Source organism: Rhamphochromis sp. 'chilingali' (assembly GCF_963969265.1).
Source record: "Rhamphochromis sp. 'chilingali' genome assembly, chromosome: 2".
In the NCBI taxonomy this organism is placed as follows: Eukaryota; Metazoa; Chordata; class Actinopteri; order Cichliformes; family Cichlidae; genus Rhamphochromis; species Rhamphochromis sp. 'chilingali'.
The window spans coordinates 67,502,790-67,520,184 of NC_137930.1; the positions used below are offsets into that span (position 1 = coordinate 67,502,790).

At 41.6% G+C, this 17,395-nt stretch overlaps 1 protein-coding gene across 1 annotated transcript in view; it reads right to left on the reverse strand.

Moving 5' to 3' along the window:
- Positions 1-4,145: 4,145 nt before the first annotated feature.
- LOC308392363 (solute carrier family 66 member 2) overlaps positions 4,146-17,395 on the reverse strand; it is a 62,020-nt gene continuing 48,770 nt past the window's right edge. The window contains exon 5 of the mRNA XM_080875352.1: positions 4,146-7,792. Coding sequence (XP_080731478.1) covers positions 7,618-7,792 — 175 coding nt within the window. The 3' untranslated portion in view covers positions 4,146-7,617. The remainder of the gene's footprint in view (positions 7,793-17,395) is intronic.

Here is a 17,395-nt window from a genome sequence, read left to right on the forward strand (position 1 = left end):
CAAACTTTAATTTCAGAATGAGAACTATGGGAGAGAACTGTACAACTGCATCTTTATGCTGCTCAACCAATATAGACATACAGTAAAACAGCGGTCCCCAACCCCCGGGCCTCGGACTGGTACCGGTCCGTGAGTCGTTTGGTACCGGGCCGCGAGAGTTGAGGCTCAGGTGTGAAATGTATAGTTTTCAGGGTTTTTATCGGTTTTCAGCGTTATTTTGTTATCGTTTTTATCGTTTACTCGGTTTTCCTGGGTCTTTTCACGTGTGTTATGAATAAATTTTCTTTTTTTTGGTACCGGTACTAGTTTTATTTTGTTGTATTTATCCGCGACCAGTGTTGGTCAAGTTACTTGGAAAAAGTAATCAGTAACTAATTACTAATTACTTCCCCAAAAAAGTAATCCCGTTACTTTACTGATTACTTATTTTCAAAAGTAATTAATTACTTAATTACTTTAGTTACTTTTTAAAAACATGATTTACAACCTGAAGAGGTGATAAAGTGATAGATCTTTCAGCCCAATTCTACTTTTTCTACATAATCCATCATACAAAATGTAATCAGATGGAAAAGTCTCTTTTTAAAACTTGTTTTATTAGTTTTAACCTTTTAACTTTATGCATCAAGCAAAAATGTAATTATCTGCAACATTCTCTGACTGGAAGAAATTAGTTTAACATTTAAACCTATTTTCTGCAGATTCCAGCACATAAAATAAAATATTTTTTGTGTTTACACTCAGTCTTTCAAATAGATGCAAGTGAAACACAGCAGAAAATAAATAAAGTCAAAGACTCAGCGGTCCTGTTGCTCTATTTTCACCTGTAAAGCAGGAGTGGGGTAGGCGGAGGTTTACCCTGGTGCAGGTGTGCTGCGGTCAGTGGAAGAATCCGCGAGTTTCTCTGTGAGTTTCCCATCACGTCGTAGCTACTCGGTGCTTGTTGGAAGTTTAGGGGTTTTTTCGCTGTAAAAAGAAGTTTTCTTCCCACGCACAGCGGACACTAATGTTTTTGTCTCTTTTTATGGAATCAAACTCAAAGTAAGGTCAGTACTTCCACGCTTTAAACGCTGCACGCTCATACTCTCTCTGCACTCCATATATGATCCATTGTTGATCTGCACACAGCTGTTGTCACGAACGTCGCACTCGCTTACGTCACTGTCGTGAGACATTCTCGCAAAAAAATCACGGTTTTAGTAACGCAGTAACGCAGCGTTCCTACGGGAAAGTAACAGTAATCTAATTACCGTTTTTGCAATAGTAATCCCTTACTTTACTCGTTACTTGAAAAAAGTAATCGGATTACAGTAACGCCCATCTCTGACACGTTAAAGGCTGGTCCGTGAAAATATTGTTGGGCATAAACCGGTCCGTGGTGCAAAAAAGGTTGGGGACCGCTGCAGTAAAACACAGCTACACAAGGGTTGATAGCGCAGCAAGAAGGTCAAATCCACTGATTGGCTGAAAAGGCTGTGGAGTTTGTGCTTTCCTGCGTGTGCGTGCTACTACAGTCCAAAGACATGCATGTGGCTCCAGCCCTGCTGCAACCCTAAACTGGATAAGTGGAAGGAAAGATGTCAGAAATATGAAGAAATATTGAGACCTGGTGATTATGGAGTCCATTTGAGATCTATGGAGGCCATTGTCATATTCAAAAAACCAGTTTGCGATGATTTGAGCTTCGTGTTATTCTGCTGGAAGCAGCCATCAGAGGATGGGTACACTGTGGTCATGAAAGGATGGACATGTTCAGCAGTAATACTCAGCAGGCTGTGGTGTTTAGAAAATGATCAGTTTGTACTAAAGAGTCCGAGGTGTGGCGAGAAAATATCCCCAACACACTTACGCCAACAACCATTGCTACAAGGCAGAGTTGTTTACATCAGATTCTGACTCTAACATGTGAATGTTGCAACAGAAATTGCGACTGATCAGACCAGGCAGATTTTTTCTGCTCTTCTTTTGTCCAACTTTGGTGAGCCTGTGCCAGTCTCAGTTTCCCGTTCTGGCTAGAATGGTTACTGTTACTCTTGCCTTCCTTCCTCCTGCCTTCATGTTGAAGCACCAATTGTGGTCTGCTGGTGTAGACCATCTCCTTGAAGGTTTTTAACAGAGCCCTGCCGCTCACTGGATAGTTTCCTTTTTCAGATCATTCTCTGTAAACCGTAGAGATGGTTGCATGGGAAAATCCCTGCAGATCAGCAGTTTCTGAAATACTCAGACCAATCCGTCTGGCACCAAAAACCATGCCACGTTTAAAGTCACAGCCATGTAATTGGCTAATTAGATATTAAACAAGCAATTAACCAGGTGTATGGCTAATTAAGCGGCTGATGTGTTTAAATAGAAACTGAATGACTAGCACAAGACACATGAAACTAACCTCAGCAGAGAACTAGGACAAAGACAGGAAGTAAAACAATAGAAGAAAAGCAAAGAAAATAATTACCAAAATAAAGCAGGAACTCTGTGTAACAGCCAGGAGAAGCATATGTAAAGAACTAGAGGATGAACATGAGGGTAGAAACAATAAGGACAGTTATCCTGGAACACATAAACAAGAATCAGTGTTTTAAGAAACATGGTGTATTCATTATTATTCAATATTCGTCACCTATGCTGCCAATAACTTCTGTGCCTAGTAGATGAAATCTGGAACACTTGATGGGGATGAAAAGTGCACTTCCTTTTACTGCATGACGACACGCCATCATTAATAAATGGAGCAGACCGGAGCAGAGCAGACCTCGTGGACATGGGGTGCAGGTGAACTATTTCAGCCCACCTCATCCATCATTAAAACAAGCCACTGTAAAGACAGACATGTTGGAATTATCAGCTGATGGATGGGTGGATGGAAAGACGTAGCTGATGGCAGGTGGTCAGATAGATCCATTATGAGATTTATGATGAAACATTTTAAAACCCATAGACAAAGTCATGACTGCCATCATGCTATGTGATACCAATGAGACACACGTTACAGGTATCAGGATCAGATACAGCGTTCAAGTTCAAGCCTGCATTCCAGTTTATCTATTATTAATGGATGTACAAGCCAGGCCAAAACATGAATCCACTGAAAGCACAGCTGTTTTACACGTGAGCTGTGGGGCGTAGCCGGGTGTGCCGGAGTGTCTTAAAGAAATATCCACACGTCACGACCAAGGGGGTCGTACCCCGTGCATATGGAACATGTAACGTGTGGAGAGATAGTCTCGATATGCTAGAGACCGACAGGTGCAGCACACATTCTGTCCTTGTCCAACACTCAAACTATAGCCAGCTTCCTTAATATTTTACTATCCACGCTGCAGCGCTCCTCTTTATTGCTGTGAGTTATCTTGAACCAAGCGATGCCGCAACCATCTTCGTGTGTGATGTTGAATTAGGTAGAGGGGATTAAAGCCTTGGAGGGACACGAGTCTTAATTAACCCGCAGATCTTCAATTCCGTACGTTCAGCAACAGAAAAGTCTGAACTCTACCTCAGTCTTTTTCATTATTTATTTGGTGCTCAATCCTTTTAAATAAAAGAATTCAAGGTTTTCCCTCTGCACTTTATCTCACTGCAAGACAGCTCGACTGGGACCTGTTCTGTAGAAAAGATATATCTACTGTACGGGAATGTAGAGAACATATATGTGGTTCACGTCTGGTGTTTCTAGCTAAGCTGTTGGAAATGTTATATGTTAGATCTTAGCCATGTTAAAGCTAATCACTCAGACTACCAGGCTTCTATTCTGTCTGTCAAACTCTTTCTTCTTCACATGCTTCACATTCACAGAGTTCACAGAGACAGAAAGCACACAGCACTACACCATGGACTCAAAATAGTTTATATTTGATGATGATAAATATTTCACATACATACATAGAGCTGCCATAAGACAGTAAAACGTTCAGACATTAACATTTTTGCAGTATTTTTACATACCTGATGTCACAAACTCTTACATTTTACATCACAGTTACATTATATTCATTATATTCCAGTGAAAAGTTACTTTGTTTGTACTTTTGGTTCAACAGAAAGGATCTTTTGGCTTATTATTGTTACACAGCATATCCTCCCTCTGCATGCAGAAAGGCAACAAGTAGATTTACCATCATATGAACTTCACTGATTATCACACCTGAGGCGCATGTGTGTGTGTGTGTGTGTGTGTGTGTGTGTGTGTGTGTGTGTGTGTGTGTGTGTGTGTGTGTGTGTGTGTGTGTGTGTGTGTTCATTTGTCCTGCTGTCCTTGAGAGGAAAAGGCTACAGAGCAGGCAAATGTTAAACTAAAGTCGGTGTGGGTGCTATTCTGAGCCTCTGCAGAGGAAAAACAATATAAAAATACACATCTGATGATAAGAGCATACATGACACAGAACTGGAACAAAATACAACTGTGGTGTGCAGGATAGAGGCGATAAGCCACATGCAGCTTACAACATGGCAAACAGATCTGAGATATGTGGATTTAAAGAATGCATGCAAACTTGGTCTGTTTCCAAAGCAGACCAAACAATATTTTTTTATTATTGAGCTAATGGTACCGACATGCTGGCTGCTGCAGGCTGCTGCTGCTGCCTTCATTATAAAAACCATAACAGCAAAAGCGGGTAATTTAAATATGATGTTCACTGAGATAAACAGGTGTAGATCAACTAATGGAAACTGGTGAGGTAAAAGTGTGGAAGATTTAATCAGCTTGAAACTTCATTACTTAATTAAATCATGCAAGTGGAAAACTAAAAAGAAACCTGTTCCGAGTACTGATCAGCTGCTGGGACTGATGTATTTGACCCTGCAGTGTTTTTGTAGGAGGAAACTATCAAGCAGTAGGTAACAGAACCAAAACTAACCTTAAGGCTCTATTTTTAAATTGCTGTTTCAATTATAGACAGAGCCTCTGAATAAAGTACATGTGAACTGTTTTGCATATTATAAGCTGCAGAGAATGCAGAGTTTAACTGCTTCTGTTATGGCTGCAAGGTTTCCCCAAAACCTATTAAACAGAGAGCGCATTCAAACTGAAGATGTGAAAACGTGAACCTCGTGGAAAACACTCCAGCCGCTGCTGCCTCTAAAGCCGAGCTCATCGGAGCTTTTACACGGAAGCATGAAGGAACTAAACCAAAGGTTAGCACGTTTTCCGTGCATTACATAACCTTTGCCCCATCCAGCAGCACATTTCTATGTGAGTGGAGACACTAAAGTGGGTCTGACTTTCTGAGAGACAATAGGGAGTCGTTCTATTTTATTGACTTCTTTGTAGCCATTAGTTGATGTACAGTTTTATATAAAAGTCGGGGCATCCCTGAGAGATGTCGTCAGCTACAAGTCATCCTTCACACATGAATTGTCAGCCCGTCTTCTTGCAGATCATTTTGTGAGACAGGGCTCACACGGCATGTTGTTCAGGTTGAGAGACTGCAGGGCTGTTCCAGAGGTTTCAGCTGATGTTCCTCCTGTGAGTCGAACTTCACTGCAAGACATCTGCATTCAGAATCTGCTGATTTTTGGCAGAATCCATTGTTAACTTTGGATTTCTGAATCACTGGCCCGAATCCACTTAAATAAGGGCAAACCAGTCTTAAATTAAGCTTTACTAAGAAGCAAATCATTCATTAACCTCCTAGAACCTGGTGTCCACATATGTGGACATCACATTTTGGGTCGTCTAGACCAAAATACTAGATTTTGCTCTACAAGGGCCTGAAATCCACTTACGAAGACATTATACTGCCACTGTTCTATCGAAATTTAAAACAAATGTCCTCATATGTGGATCTCATTTTATTCAGAACCAAAAGTCAGGTTTAAAAAAATAATAATAAAATTTTACATTCATCAGGTCCCAATCAGCCCAAATAGCAAAGAGAAATTAAAAATGCTGCTGTGGAAGAGTTCAGGTCTTAGGAGGTTAAATATTGCTAGAATTTGCTTTTCTAATATTTTAAAAACTGACCCTAGATTAAATGAAAATGAAATATTAAGCTGTCTGAAAGGGGTCTTTGTTTTTGATTTTGATTTCTATGGTTTCGCTTAAATGTCATTCAGACTGTGGAAATGATCAGCTGGAAGCATTTTCGGTTCTTTTCACAGCATCCGCCTGTTTTCAGTGCATCGGCTAACTTCAGTTTTAGACCCTCAGTTAGTATCTTAGACACGATTTTAATGAGCTATTTTTAAGTGTTTTACAGGTAAATCAGTGCATATAAGCCTGATTATGTTTTAAAATGAGGAAACAAAATTTGAAAGACACATAATTGATCTGGAACAACGAGACCGGAAGAAAAAATAATAATTTTTGCACCACTTCACCTCTTGGACTAAAGCGAAGAATCAGCCACCTGCAGTTAGACTGAGTGACCTATTAAAATCACAGCGAGTGTATTAATGAGCCAATCAGAAAAGGAAATGATTGTTAAAAGAAAAGTTATTTCCTGTTGCTGAAAATAAAATCACCTTTGATTTTAACGATGGGCTTGATAATGAAGGGATTTGACTTAATGATGAAGTTTAAGAAAACTGAACACGAACAATTGACCTTTTTTAAATATCTGTTAGCAGCACACTTATTATTTACTGGGTGTGGACACCATCTAGTCAATAACCAAGGTAAATATATATATATATATATATATATATATATATATATATATAAATCTTTCCTCCTTTTGAATGAGGAAAAGATGAGCAAAAAACAGCTTAACCTAAATACACTGGCAGAAATTGCAATAGCACAAAGATTCAGTAACACTGTCCCCTCGAGAAGTTTAGTTGCCCTGAAGTCTGCTGTGTTTCCGATGCCCGCAACACATTTTGCAGCTGAGGAAAAGTGCAAACCATCACTGCCCACATTTTTCATATTTCTATGTATACTGTGTGGAGACATGTACTGCACGTCAATCAAACCACCATACATAACACACAGATTGATGGCCTGTGTAGATTACTCCATGTACATTCTGAAGCTTTGGCTTGGCTCTCGATGCCAACGGCGAAAATCAATTTTAGCTGTGCTAACACACCAGAGAGAACGACAACCTCGCACACATGCAAAGGCACAGACAAGCTCACATATTATGTATCATGAGAAACAGTCCAGTGAAGTGAGGAGTTTGAAGTGGGAGAGCCATCAGTCAGGCAGCAGGGTCCAGTGGAGGCCTACCAGTGCAGGACTGGTTGTTACGGTTGTTACAGAAGCACATATTTGTCGTTAGTGAGCTGCCAATATGAGTAATGCATCCTCCTTACAATTTCCATGCCCACTACACTTCAGGAGACACGTAGCAAAATAAGGACAAATGTACAGGCAAATGCATTTAGGTGCTAGGGCATGATTAAAGATGCTAATGCATGAATTTTGGCTTTACGGCGTTTACAGGTCACTCGGTTGGGTCTCTTTGACACTAGGATAGTATGAACAGTAAAAGAAGTGAACAAACACACCAAAGAAAAACAAAACAAACACACTATTTGACTTTGATTTGTCCTTACTCTGGCACTAAACATTAAACGTTATCAACACTGCAGCATGTTGTAAAGGGCGTGAAGTCATCAGAGTCCTCGAAACTTACTCAAACACTCGGGCTTTTGTGTTAGTCACTGTAACAGCCATGCTCAGCCCAGCTTGGCTCTTGTGTCTTGGCTGTAAAACAGGACCTGGAGGAGGATGGCGACATCAATCAGGATCTGGACTGAACCGCACACCCAGAACTGCGCCGGGCTTTCATTCATCACAAAATAGGTGGTCTTGAAGACGTCACCAGCTGTCCACAGCAGCACCATTTTCACACTGGAGCAATGGAAACACAAAGAGACAAGTGTGAGCTTTCCTCAAAGCACTGACATTTTGCAAACTGGCTTTCTTGCTCAGCATTAGACAGAAGATAGATGCTAGTGTGCTAGCATAACTGGAGCCAGTTAGCATAACTTAGCATAAAGCTAAACGTCAAACCGAGAACAGTTAGTCTGGTTCTGCTGGATTGTACCTACCCGCTTATTAACTCATCACTCATAAACATGATATAAATCATTTGTTAAATTTGTACTGAAAACAACAAGTGTAAAAATTACAACTCCACGTTAGGAAGGGTTATGAGTGAGAAATGTATTGACTGGCAACCAATGAAGACTCCAGGAAGCACCAGTATACCCTCCAACATGCCCGCTGTTAAGGTGCAGGAAACTGCTGCAATGAGTATTGCGCAGTCTGATGTTGGGGTGATTTTGCTGGGACATCCACTCCAGGGAAGATTGTGGCATTGTATTATTAACACACAGCTTAATATTCCAGACCAGCAAACTGCCTAACCCTCTGCTTTATAGAGGTGGTCACATCAGCTCATGATTAATTAATCCAGTGCATTTGATTAGTAGCATCTAGCTGCTACACAGCCTCTTAACAAGACAACACAGAATTTAATGAAAAATTCTTTTCACGTGACTCTAACCTAAAATCATGCATGTCAGTTTCACAGTTCAGCTGTACAGATGCAGCAGATGATTATTCTGTCAGTTGGCCTTGGAGTTGCTTATTATCACTAACTAATTTGCTGACTTCAGGTGAATATTTATCGCACATGCATAAAAGGAGGGAATGCTTTTTCAAGCAAACAAGTTTTTATTTCCCAAAATGTTAAATTATTACCTTAAAATGCTTTCTTTCATACAGCACACAAACAATCCTCCTGTTGATTAGGCCTCCCAAAGAGTCCAAAATAACAGCACTATCAGCCAAAAGTAGCTTTTTGTTTTCATTTGAAAAGTTTAAACTGATTTTTTTATTTTCTTGATTAAGTTCCCGTTGTCTAAGAAGCAGCAGGAGAGGCAGTGAAAAATCATTAGTCAGAGTGAAGTTTAGTCTAAGCTTCTGATTGATCAGAGCAAGTTAGAGAAAGCAAAGGAAAGACTGTCGGAGACACGGGGCTGAAAAGAAAGACTCGAGTCATCAGCCAAGCTGGCAGCCTGCTCCTAACACGGGACCTTGAAGAAGTCATCTGAAAATTTGCAAAAAGCACAGTACAGAAATCACCGTCTCATCACTGCTTATTGCACTCTTCCATCAGTTATTCACACTGCCTTCTCAAGTTTTTGCCTCCTTCCCACCCTTTTCTCCTTTTTGTTGCAGTCTTGACTCATTTACTGTCAAGCTCCTTCAACTCTTACCCTTCATGCTCTATGCTCTTACAGCACCTCACTCCCACTCCACCTACTCTCTGCTCTCTCCTCTATTTTTTATTCTTTCTTTGTGAACAGCAAAGACCCATAGGCATGAATGTAATATGAGTTTATTCTTTTTATTAGAGCTGGCTGGGCCTGGCCAGGACAATCAGTCATCAGTGAGACATACAGTAAAAGGGTCACACGGGAGGGGGTGAGGGAGTGCAGAGAGACAGAGACAGAGAGGCTGCGGAAAACAGAATTCATCCAGCATGCAGCAAGAAAGAGACGGGGCTAAGACGAGTCAAACCACCAGAGAGAAAGTGAGGGATCTCTGCGAGCGGGACGGAGACCTCTGCGAGATCGCTATGGATGATGAGTGTGTGTCAAGCACAGGCAGCCTAATGACCGTGGGGACGGCAGTCCTGCACTATCCTTCAGCTACCCTTGCAGAGCGGCATCAAACTCTCCCCTGGGCTCCCTTCAGGCTGATGAGGAACACAAACAAGCTCACCCTGCCATAGAAATTATTCAAGATATGTGTAACTGTACCAAATGTAGATGGTTCAGGTTATATGTCTTTGTGACTCTTCTGCACAGTGACGCATTTTAATGATTCAATTTGAGCACCTTTTAAATAATAGCTTCATTTAAAGGTGACTTCCTTTAAACCAAGTGTTCTTATTTTGACAAACAGGCCAGAGGAAGTGAAAATGATCTCAGCCATTTCTAATATAAGAACCGGAAGAATGCACGAGTCTACTGTACACAGATGACAGCTTCAGTTCACTACGCTACCAATGACACACGAATGGTTAAACTTTCTCATTTTTAATTCGTCACAGATCAGCTGCAGATGACAGTCTCGCTCCTATGCATGCTCGTAAGATCACAAAGGATCCTACCAAAGGTCTATTGTTACAATGAACTCAGATGACTCACTCATATTAGAGCGGTGATAATCCAACCGCGACTCGATTCCTTTGGACACTTTTATGTCTGGAGAAATATGTGACTCTTTTTATGCTCTGATATAGCCCGAGTCCCTCTGGAAACTGTTTCCAACTTCATTACTCTATAGGCAGCTTTTTTGAAACCCCTAACTTATCTGAATGGAGAGAGTAATAGCTGTAATTTAAATCATCAGCAGGACATAAAAATTGCACATATAGGTACTGATTAAAAAAAATGCTTTAAAAGTTTGGGAATTTTCTGTCTAAAATAAATTTTAGAAGGTTACACTTTTACTATGCATATGTAAAGTTACGCAAAATCTATGGCACAATCCAGCATTCAGTCAGTAACGAGAAGTCTGCCAGCCATGCATCAGTGCAACAACGTGCTCTTCTAAAAGGTTTGTCATTCAGGCTGTTGACTGGATCTGAAGGATTCTTCACATTTCTATTGAGTTTTTTTTCTCAGCAAAGTTTCAAAGTCACAAAATGTATTTTATTACCAACTTCACTCTGAAAGCTTTAAAAACATTCCAGTGTCCAGCTGACTTGGCTTCATCCAGTTTAACCAGCTCAGGCTCATAAGAACCAGGCTATTCCCACTGCTCCCACAGGCTGATCAGGGAGTGTCAGCGGTGTGTTACGCTCCCCTAACAATTTAAACTTTCGGTTTGATTGAACTGCTCCAAAAATAGGCAAGCTAAGGAATTTTAAATCATTGTGCTTTTACTTCACTCTCTCTCTCAGAGACGCCAGTATTCCTCAGGGAAAATACTTGGTTTTTGTTCAGCTGAAGTTCTTTTTCTTCAAAGAAGGCTCTTAAGTGACGCTGAGATTTCTTTTGCTGTTTTATCTCTGCTGTTTTTTTCCTTTCACTGAGCCACTTTTTCCCTTTTCTCCATTGTCCTGCACAACTGCCATCTTTGTTTTTACTGACTCTGTCTTTCCCTTTACTCTGCTCCTCTCCATAGCATAAAAAGGAACAAAGTGTTATCTCATTATTAGTATTTAAAAAGACTTAAAAGACTTATTAGCTGCTACTCTGAACCATTTGCACTGCCTGGTCCAGGTTTGGCCCAGAGCTGGTATTTAGCCAGCACTGCTACCTGACTTCTGGCATGGTGAGTGGTATGTCATCCAGATATAGCCAGGCCTGGCATAGATGGCACTGTCTATGTGATGGCATGCCACATCTGGCTCGATTGTGGTTTGGTTTATGTGGCCAGGCTCATAGGAAACGGGTCTGGCCCAGATCTGGCATCAAGCTGGTACTTCTGACTGACTGGTGTCATGTATCTCAATGATGGCACTGTTTATGTTCCTATTTTCCTATTTTTGTTAGAAGACCCAAATGCCATGTTGCAATTCTATACTGCTATGGTAGCCAACGTTTCAAATGCAGGTTTGTGAGTGTACACTTTATTATGTACTATTATGTTCTGGCACATGTTGTTATTACATGGCTTGATTAAGGTACACATTAGGCTGACATCTGGGGCCAGAACTGAAACTGTTCTGGGCCAGCACAGGGCCAGCAGTGTGTCTGCAACTGGCCTTGTGCTGGCCCATGTGTAGGCCACCTCTGTTAAACCAGATCTGGGCCACCAAAGGGCCGTCATTCTTTGCGGTATGTGGGCCATGTGTAAGCACATTGTGTGGGCCAGATCTAGGCCATACCAATTTTGCTATCTGGGAATGTGTAGCCATGTTCAGAAGGATAATATGCCATGTCACACGGCTCAAATCATATCAAACTGGTTTTCTGAAGAAGAAAACGAGTTCACTTCACTCAAATGACTTTCACAGATCTCAATCCAATAGAGCACCTTTGGGATGTGGTGGAATGGAAGACTTACATGATGGAGTTGTAACTGAAAAATCTGCAGCAAGTGTGTGAGGCGATTATGTCAGTGTGAACCAAAATCTCTGAGAAATGATTCCAGCACCAGTGTTGGTCAAGTTACTTGAAAAAAGTAATCAGTAACTAATTACTGATTACTTCCCCAAAAAAGTAATCCCGTTACTTTACTGATTACTTATTTTCAAAAGTAATTAATTACTTAGTTACTTAGTTACTTTTAAAAACATGATTTACAACCTGAATAGGTGATAAAGTGATAGATCTTTCAGCCCAATTCTACTTTTTCTACATAATCCATCATACAAAATGTAATCAGATGGAAAAGTCTTTTTTTTAAAACTTGTTTTATTAGTTTTAATCTTTTAACTTTATGCATCAAGCAAAAATTTAATTATCTGCAACATTCTCTGACTGGAAGAAATTAGTTTAACATGTAAACCTATTTTCTGCACATTCCAGCTCATAAAATAAAATATTTTTTGTGTTTACACTCAGTCTTTCAAATAGATGCAAGTAAAACACAGCAGAACATAAATAAAATCAAAGACTCAGCGGTCCTGTTGCTCTATTTTCACCTGTAAAGCAGGAGTGGGGCAGGCGGAGGTGTGCTCTAGTGCAGGTGTGCCGCAGCGGTCAGTGGAAGAATCCGCGAGTTTCTCTGTGAGTTTCCCATTACGTCGTAGCTACTCGGTGCTTGTTGGAGGTTTAGGGGTTTTTTTGCTGTAAAAAGAAGTTTTCTTCCCACGCACAGCGGACACTAATGTTTTTGTCACTTTGTATGGAATCAAACTCAAAGTAAGGTCAGTACTTCCACGCTTTAAACGCTGCACGCTCATACTCTCTCCCGCACTCGATATATGATCCATTGTTGATCTGCACACAGCTGTTGTCACGAACGTCGCACTCGCTTACGTCACTGTCATGAGACATTCTCGCAAAAAATCACGGTTTTAGTAACGCAGTAACGCAGCGTTCCTACGGGAAAGTAACGGTAATCTAATTACCGTTTTTGCAATAGTAATCCCTTACTTTACTCGTTACTTGAAAAAAGTATCTCTGTCCAGCACCTTGATGAATTAATGCTACAAAGAATTAAGGAAGTACTTAAGGTAAGAGGGGCCCTAACCCCATACTAGATATAACTAACGAAGTGGCCAGTGAGTGTATATGGTCATGTGGATATGCTCAATGGGACTCTGCACCCAAATTTGGGTATAGGTCAAGACAAGTGAGCAGCTCATGGTGAAGAAGAGGAAAAAAGAAGAGTAAAAAAGTTGAAAACTACACCCACGAGAGCTCTTAGAGGTCAAAATAATTTTACATAAAAACGTCACCTGCTGCATCTCTGACGACAAACTATTCTTGGTTTATTTCACTAAATGTCTATTTCTGTCCTCGTTTATTCTTATCACAGCTTCGGTTTTTCCGGCAAGCCTCTCTGCCGGAGCCTAAACCTCACCCTGCCGAATACTCCAAGCCCCGCTTTGACTCATTTCTTTGCTCAGGAGACAGCAAACATCATTAATGAGGAAGAGTCATTAACAATGTAATTAAGCAGAGTGGGTCATCTGTACAGAAGAAGTCTGCACAACAGAGTGGGAAAATGAAGACAAAACACCAATTTGAGGTCGTTTGTGTCTCGCAGGCACGCGCACAAACTCACAAACATGCTTCCCACGTGTTACTGTTTGTCATGCTACTCTCATGTTGGTCCATCTGGCAGAGACGCCGTTTGTGGCTCACTCGACAGTTGATGAAAGACCTACAGAACAATTGAACTTGGTCCTGATTAAGGCTTTGAGTGCCCGCAGGGAAAAGGCGTGATTATGCTATTGATTGAGAATACTAAGTGAGTGAGTAGCTTTGTCACACGCACACACGCACAACTCAACATCACCACTTTGTGTTAAATTGTACTAAAAGGGAAACAGAAACAGGGTGTGCTAAAATGCACATTTTCTCTCACATTCTCACCAAAACACACACACACGCATGCACGCACGCAAACACACACACATTGTTTACATAAACAAATAGCAACTCCAGCATCGGTTGCAGCACCCACCTGAGTAATGAAGGCTTTTAAAAAGCCAAGCGGTTGGCAGCTTCATTCAACGACCAAACACCTTCATCTGAGCTAAGAGGCTAGAAACGGGAGAGGAAAGGGTGAAATCTTGAACTGTGTGTTTCAGGTGTGGACGTGGACACAGGAGGATACGGGAGACAAAATGAAGAAAATTCCCAGAGATGGATGACGACGTAACCAGGCAGAGGAATGATAAATCTGAAGAGGTGTGAGAAGCGAAGCCACCCTGATGGTGATGGAAGCGACAGGAGAGGGGAGAGAGATGGAGAAACAGAGAGGGGGTCTGATTGCACTTTGCTGTGGCAGTGCGGTATGTGAGCCTCGCAGTAATGGGACTGTGTATTGAACGAGCGCTGCCAGGCCACCTATTAACTCCTCTAAGCACCCAGAGTGGACAAGTGGAACGCTACTACAGGAAGCAGGGCTGAGTGACATTTAGAAAGAGAGACAGAGAGAGAAGGATGAAAGGAGAGAGAATGAAAAGGACAACGACTCAGTTTGTGCTATTTTCTAATTTCACGTCCCAAATATTTACAAAGACGCCTGGTGCATCTTTAAATGTCACTCTGTGAAACAGAATCTCAGCATTTCATTTCTGAATTCCTTTGCAACTGCTAAAATCAATTACAAACTGTAACGTCGCCTCAAAGCTGGCGGCAAACAGTTTTATCTGTGACAACTCAATGACGATGTTTAAGACAGAGAAATAAACCTTACAGTGAAAACTGAAGCTGACTCCAGGCCCTGTGTTAACCAAAACATTCCCACCAGTCTGGGTTTCAATTCATGCAGGTGTTAAATGCCCAAAGCAAATATGTGGCAAGGTGAATTTTAAGGTGAGGACATTGGACAACACTTGCAACGACCACAAAAACAGTGTCAATCAAGTTATTTCAACTCATTTAGTTGAAGACTCCAAACATGCAAAACCGCAAATATTTTGTTCATCAAACTGCAAGTGAGTACACCCATTACTAATGTCACTGTTACAGAGGAAAGTAATGGTTGTGTTATGGAACGTGCCTAAAATAGTGTTTAATATTGTATTTGCAGCAGCTGATGGTAGTGGAGGAATGAAGAAAATAACCATGATTAAATGAGTTACTACCTATACATGGGCAGCCATTAACATCTAAATAAGGACTATTTGAAGGAAATACTGTGTCATAAAACTTCAGTCTAAACCAGCTTCAGTGTAGAAGCCAAAAACCGACAGACTCCACTTCTACAAAACATCCTGTATTGGGACAGGCAGTTGTGCCCTGCAACAATGGCATTTTTTAATTACATGCAATGAAAACATCCCATCTTCTGAGTCTGATGGATGTTTTAAAGATAATAAGTAATCAGACATCAGAATGTATATGGAGCCAATAGAACCTGACTACTTTTAGGTTTTAGCCAAACCAAAGGGGAAGCTAAGGGAGAGGAGGAGGACGAGAGGAGAAAAGTGCGACCGCCTTCGTCAAGAGCAGAAAAAAAATCCGGCTACAACCAGGTTTCTGTAAGGCAGAGTAAATCGATTTGTTGATCAATTATTAAGTCATGTACCAACAGAGACTTGGAGGAGAGAGACCTAATATTTAATAATCCACATTTCACTGTTTTACTCTTTGGTAAAATAGGCCCCTGCACGGTATGTACCACCGGCAGATAGCTACGGTGGCTGATATCCAGAAATCCTACCAGTGGCTGGACAAAGCCGGACTGAAAGACAGCACAGAGGCACTAATCATGGCAACACAGGAACAAGCTCTGAGCACAAGATTAGGGATGGGTACCGGTATCTGACATAAACGGTAGTAACCAGACCGAAAAGCAGCGCACATTTCGGTGCTTTTTTTTTTTTTTTTCAATCGTTTTACGTTTTACATTTCTGAGGATAGTAGGCGGGCCCAGGTACGTACGTTCTTTTAGAACAGAGCTACAGATTAAAAATGCCCAAGGCAAAGCGTTCAAAAGTCTGGCTGTACTTCACAGCAAAAGATGCAAACTCAGCAGCAACAAGTGCTTTAAGCTGATACTGTGATACTGTCAAAGGAGGTAACACCTCAAATCAGATGAAACACCTGGCGACGCATAGCGTTTTTTTTCAAAGCTGAGAAATGCGCCGTATTTGATAGCTTGCTGTGAGACCTCACACCGAGCACATCTACTGCAGGTGTGGTGCCTGTTATCGGACCCGGAGCAACATCCCCCAAGAACCCGAAGAGGAGAGTCCTGGCCCCTAGCCCTGCCAGTGTAGCAGAAATGATGAGGATGATGATGCAGCAGCAGCCGTTCTTCTCTGCGTGAGTCGCTTAATGTTGTTCGTGTGTAATTTACGTTGAGTAGGCTAACCACGTTATTAAATTAATGCATGTAAGGTGAACTAGCAAACATCATCATAGCTACATGCGGCTGTCTTCTTGTTTGATGGCAGATACTCCCTTCACCCTGGCCAAAAAGGCTAAAATGACCAAAGAAAAAGTGGGAAACAGCTGAACGTGAGAGGTTTTTGGATAAAGTTTGTGTTTTTTCCATTGTTTAAGCACTGCTTCCAGCCAAGAGTGATACCATATATGCCCCATAGCTGCAGAAAAGGCTAACATTGTTATCTTTTTACAAAAAAACAGCTGAACATGAGAGGTTTTTGGACCAATTTTGTGTTCTCCATTTTTTAAGCACCGGTTTGAGCACCGTTTGAGCACCAGCACCGTTTCAAAAGTACCGGTTTTGTACTGGTATCGGATAAAACCTAAACAATACCCATCCCTACACAAGATCCATAGAGGCTGGGGTCTATCACACCAGGCAAGACCCCAGGTGCAGGATGTGTAAAGATGCCCCTGAGACAATCCAGCACATAACAGCAGGGTGCAAGATGCTAGCAAGCAGGGCATACATGGAATGCTATAACCAAGTGGCCGGCATAGTGTACAGGAACATCTGTGCTGAATATGGCCTGGAAGTCCCGGGGTCAAAATGGGAGATGCCCCCAAGGGTGGTGGAGAATGACCGAGCTAAGATCCTGTGGGACTTCCAGATATAGACGGACAAAACGGTGGTGGCTAAATAACCGGACATAGTGATGGTAGAAGAAGATGGCCGTAGTGATCGATGTAGCGGTTCCGAATGACAGCAACATCAGGAAGAAGGAACACGAGAAGCTCGAGAAATACCAAGGGCTCAGAGAAGAGCTCGAGAAGATGTGGAGGGTGAAGGTAACTGTGATCCCAGTGGTAATCGGAGTACTCGGTGCGGTGACTCCCAAGCTAGGCGAGTGGCTCCAGCAGATCCAGGAACAACATTGGAGATCTCTGTCCAGAAGAGCGCAGTCCTGGGAACAGCTAAGAT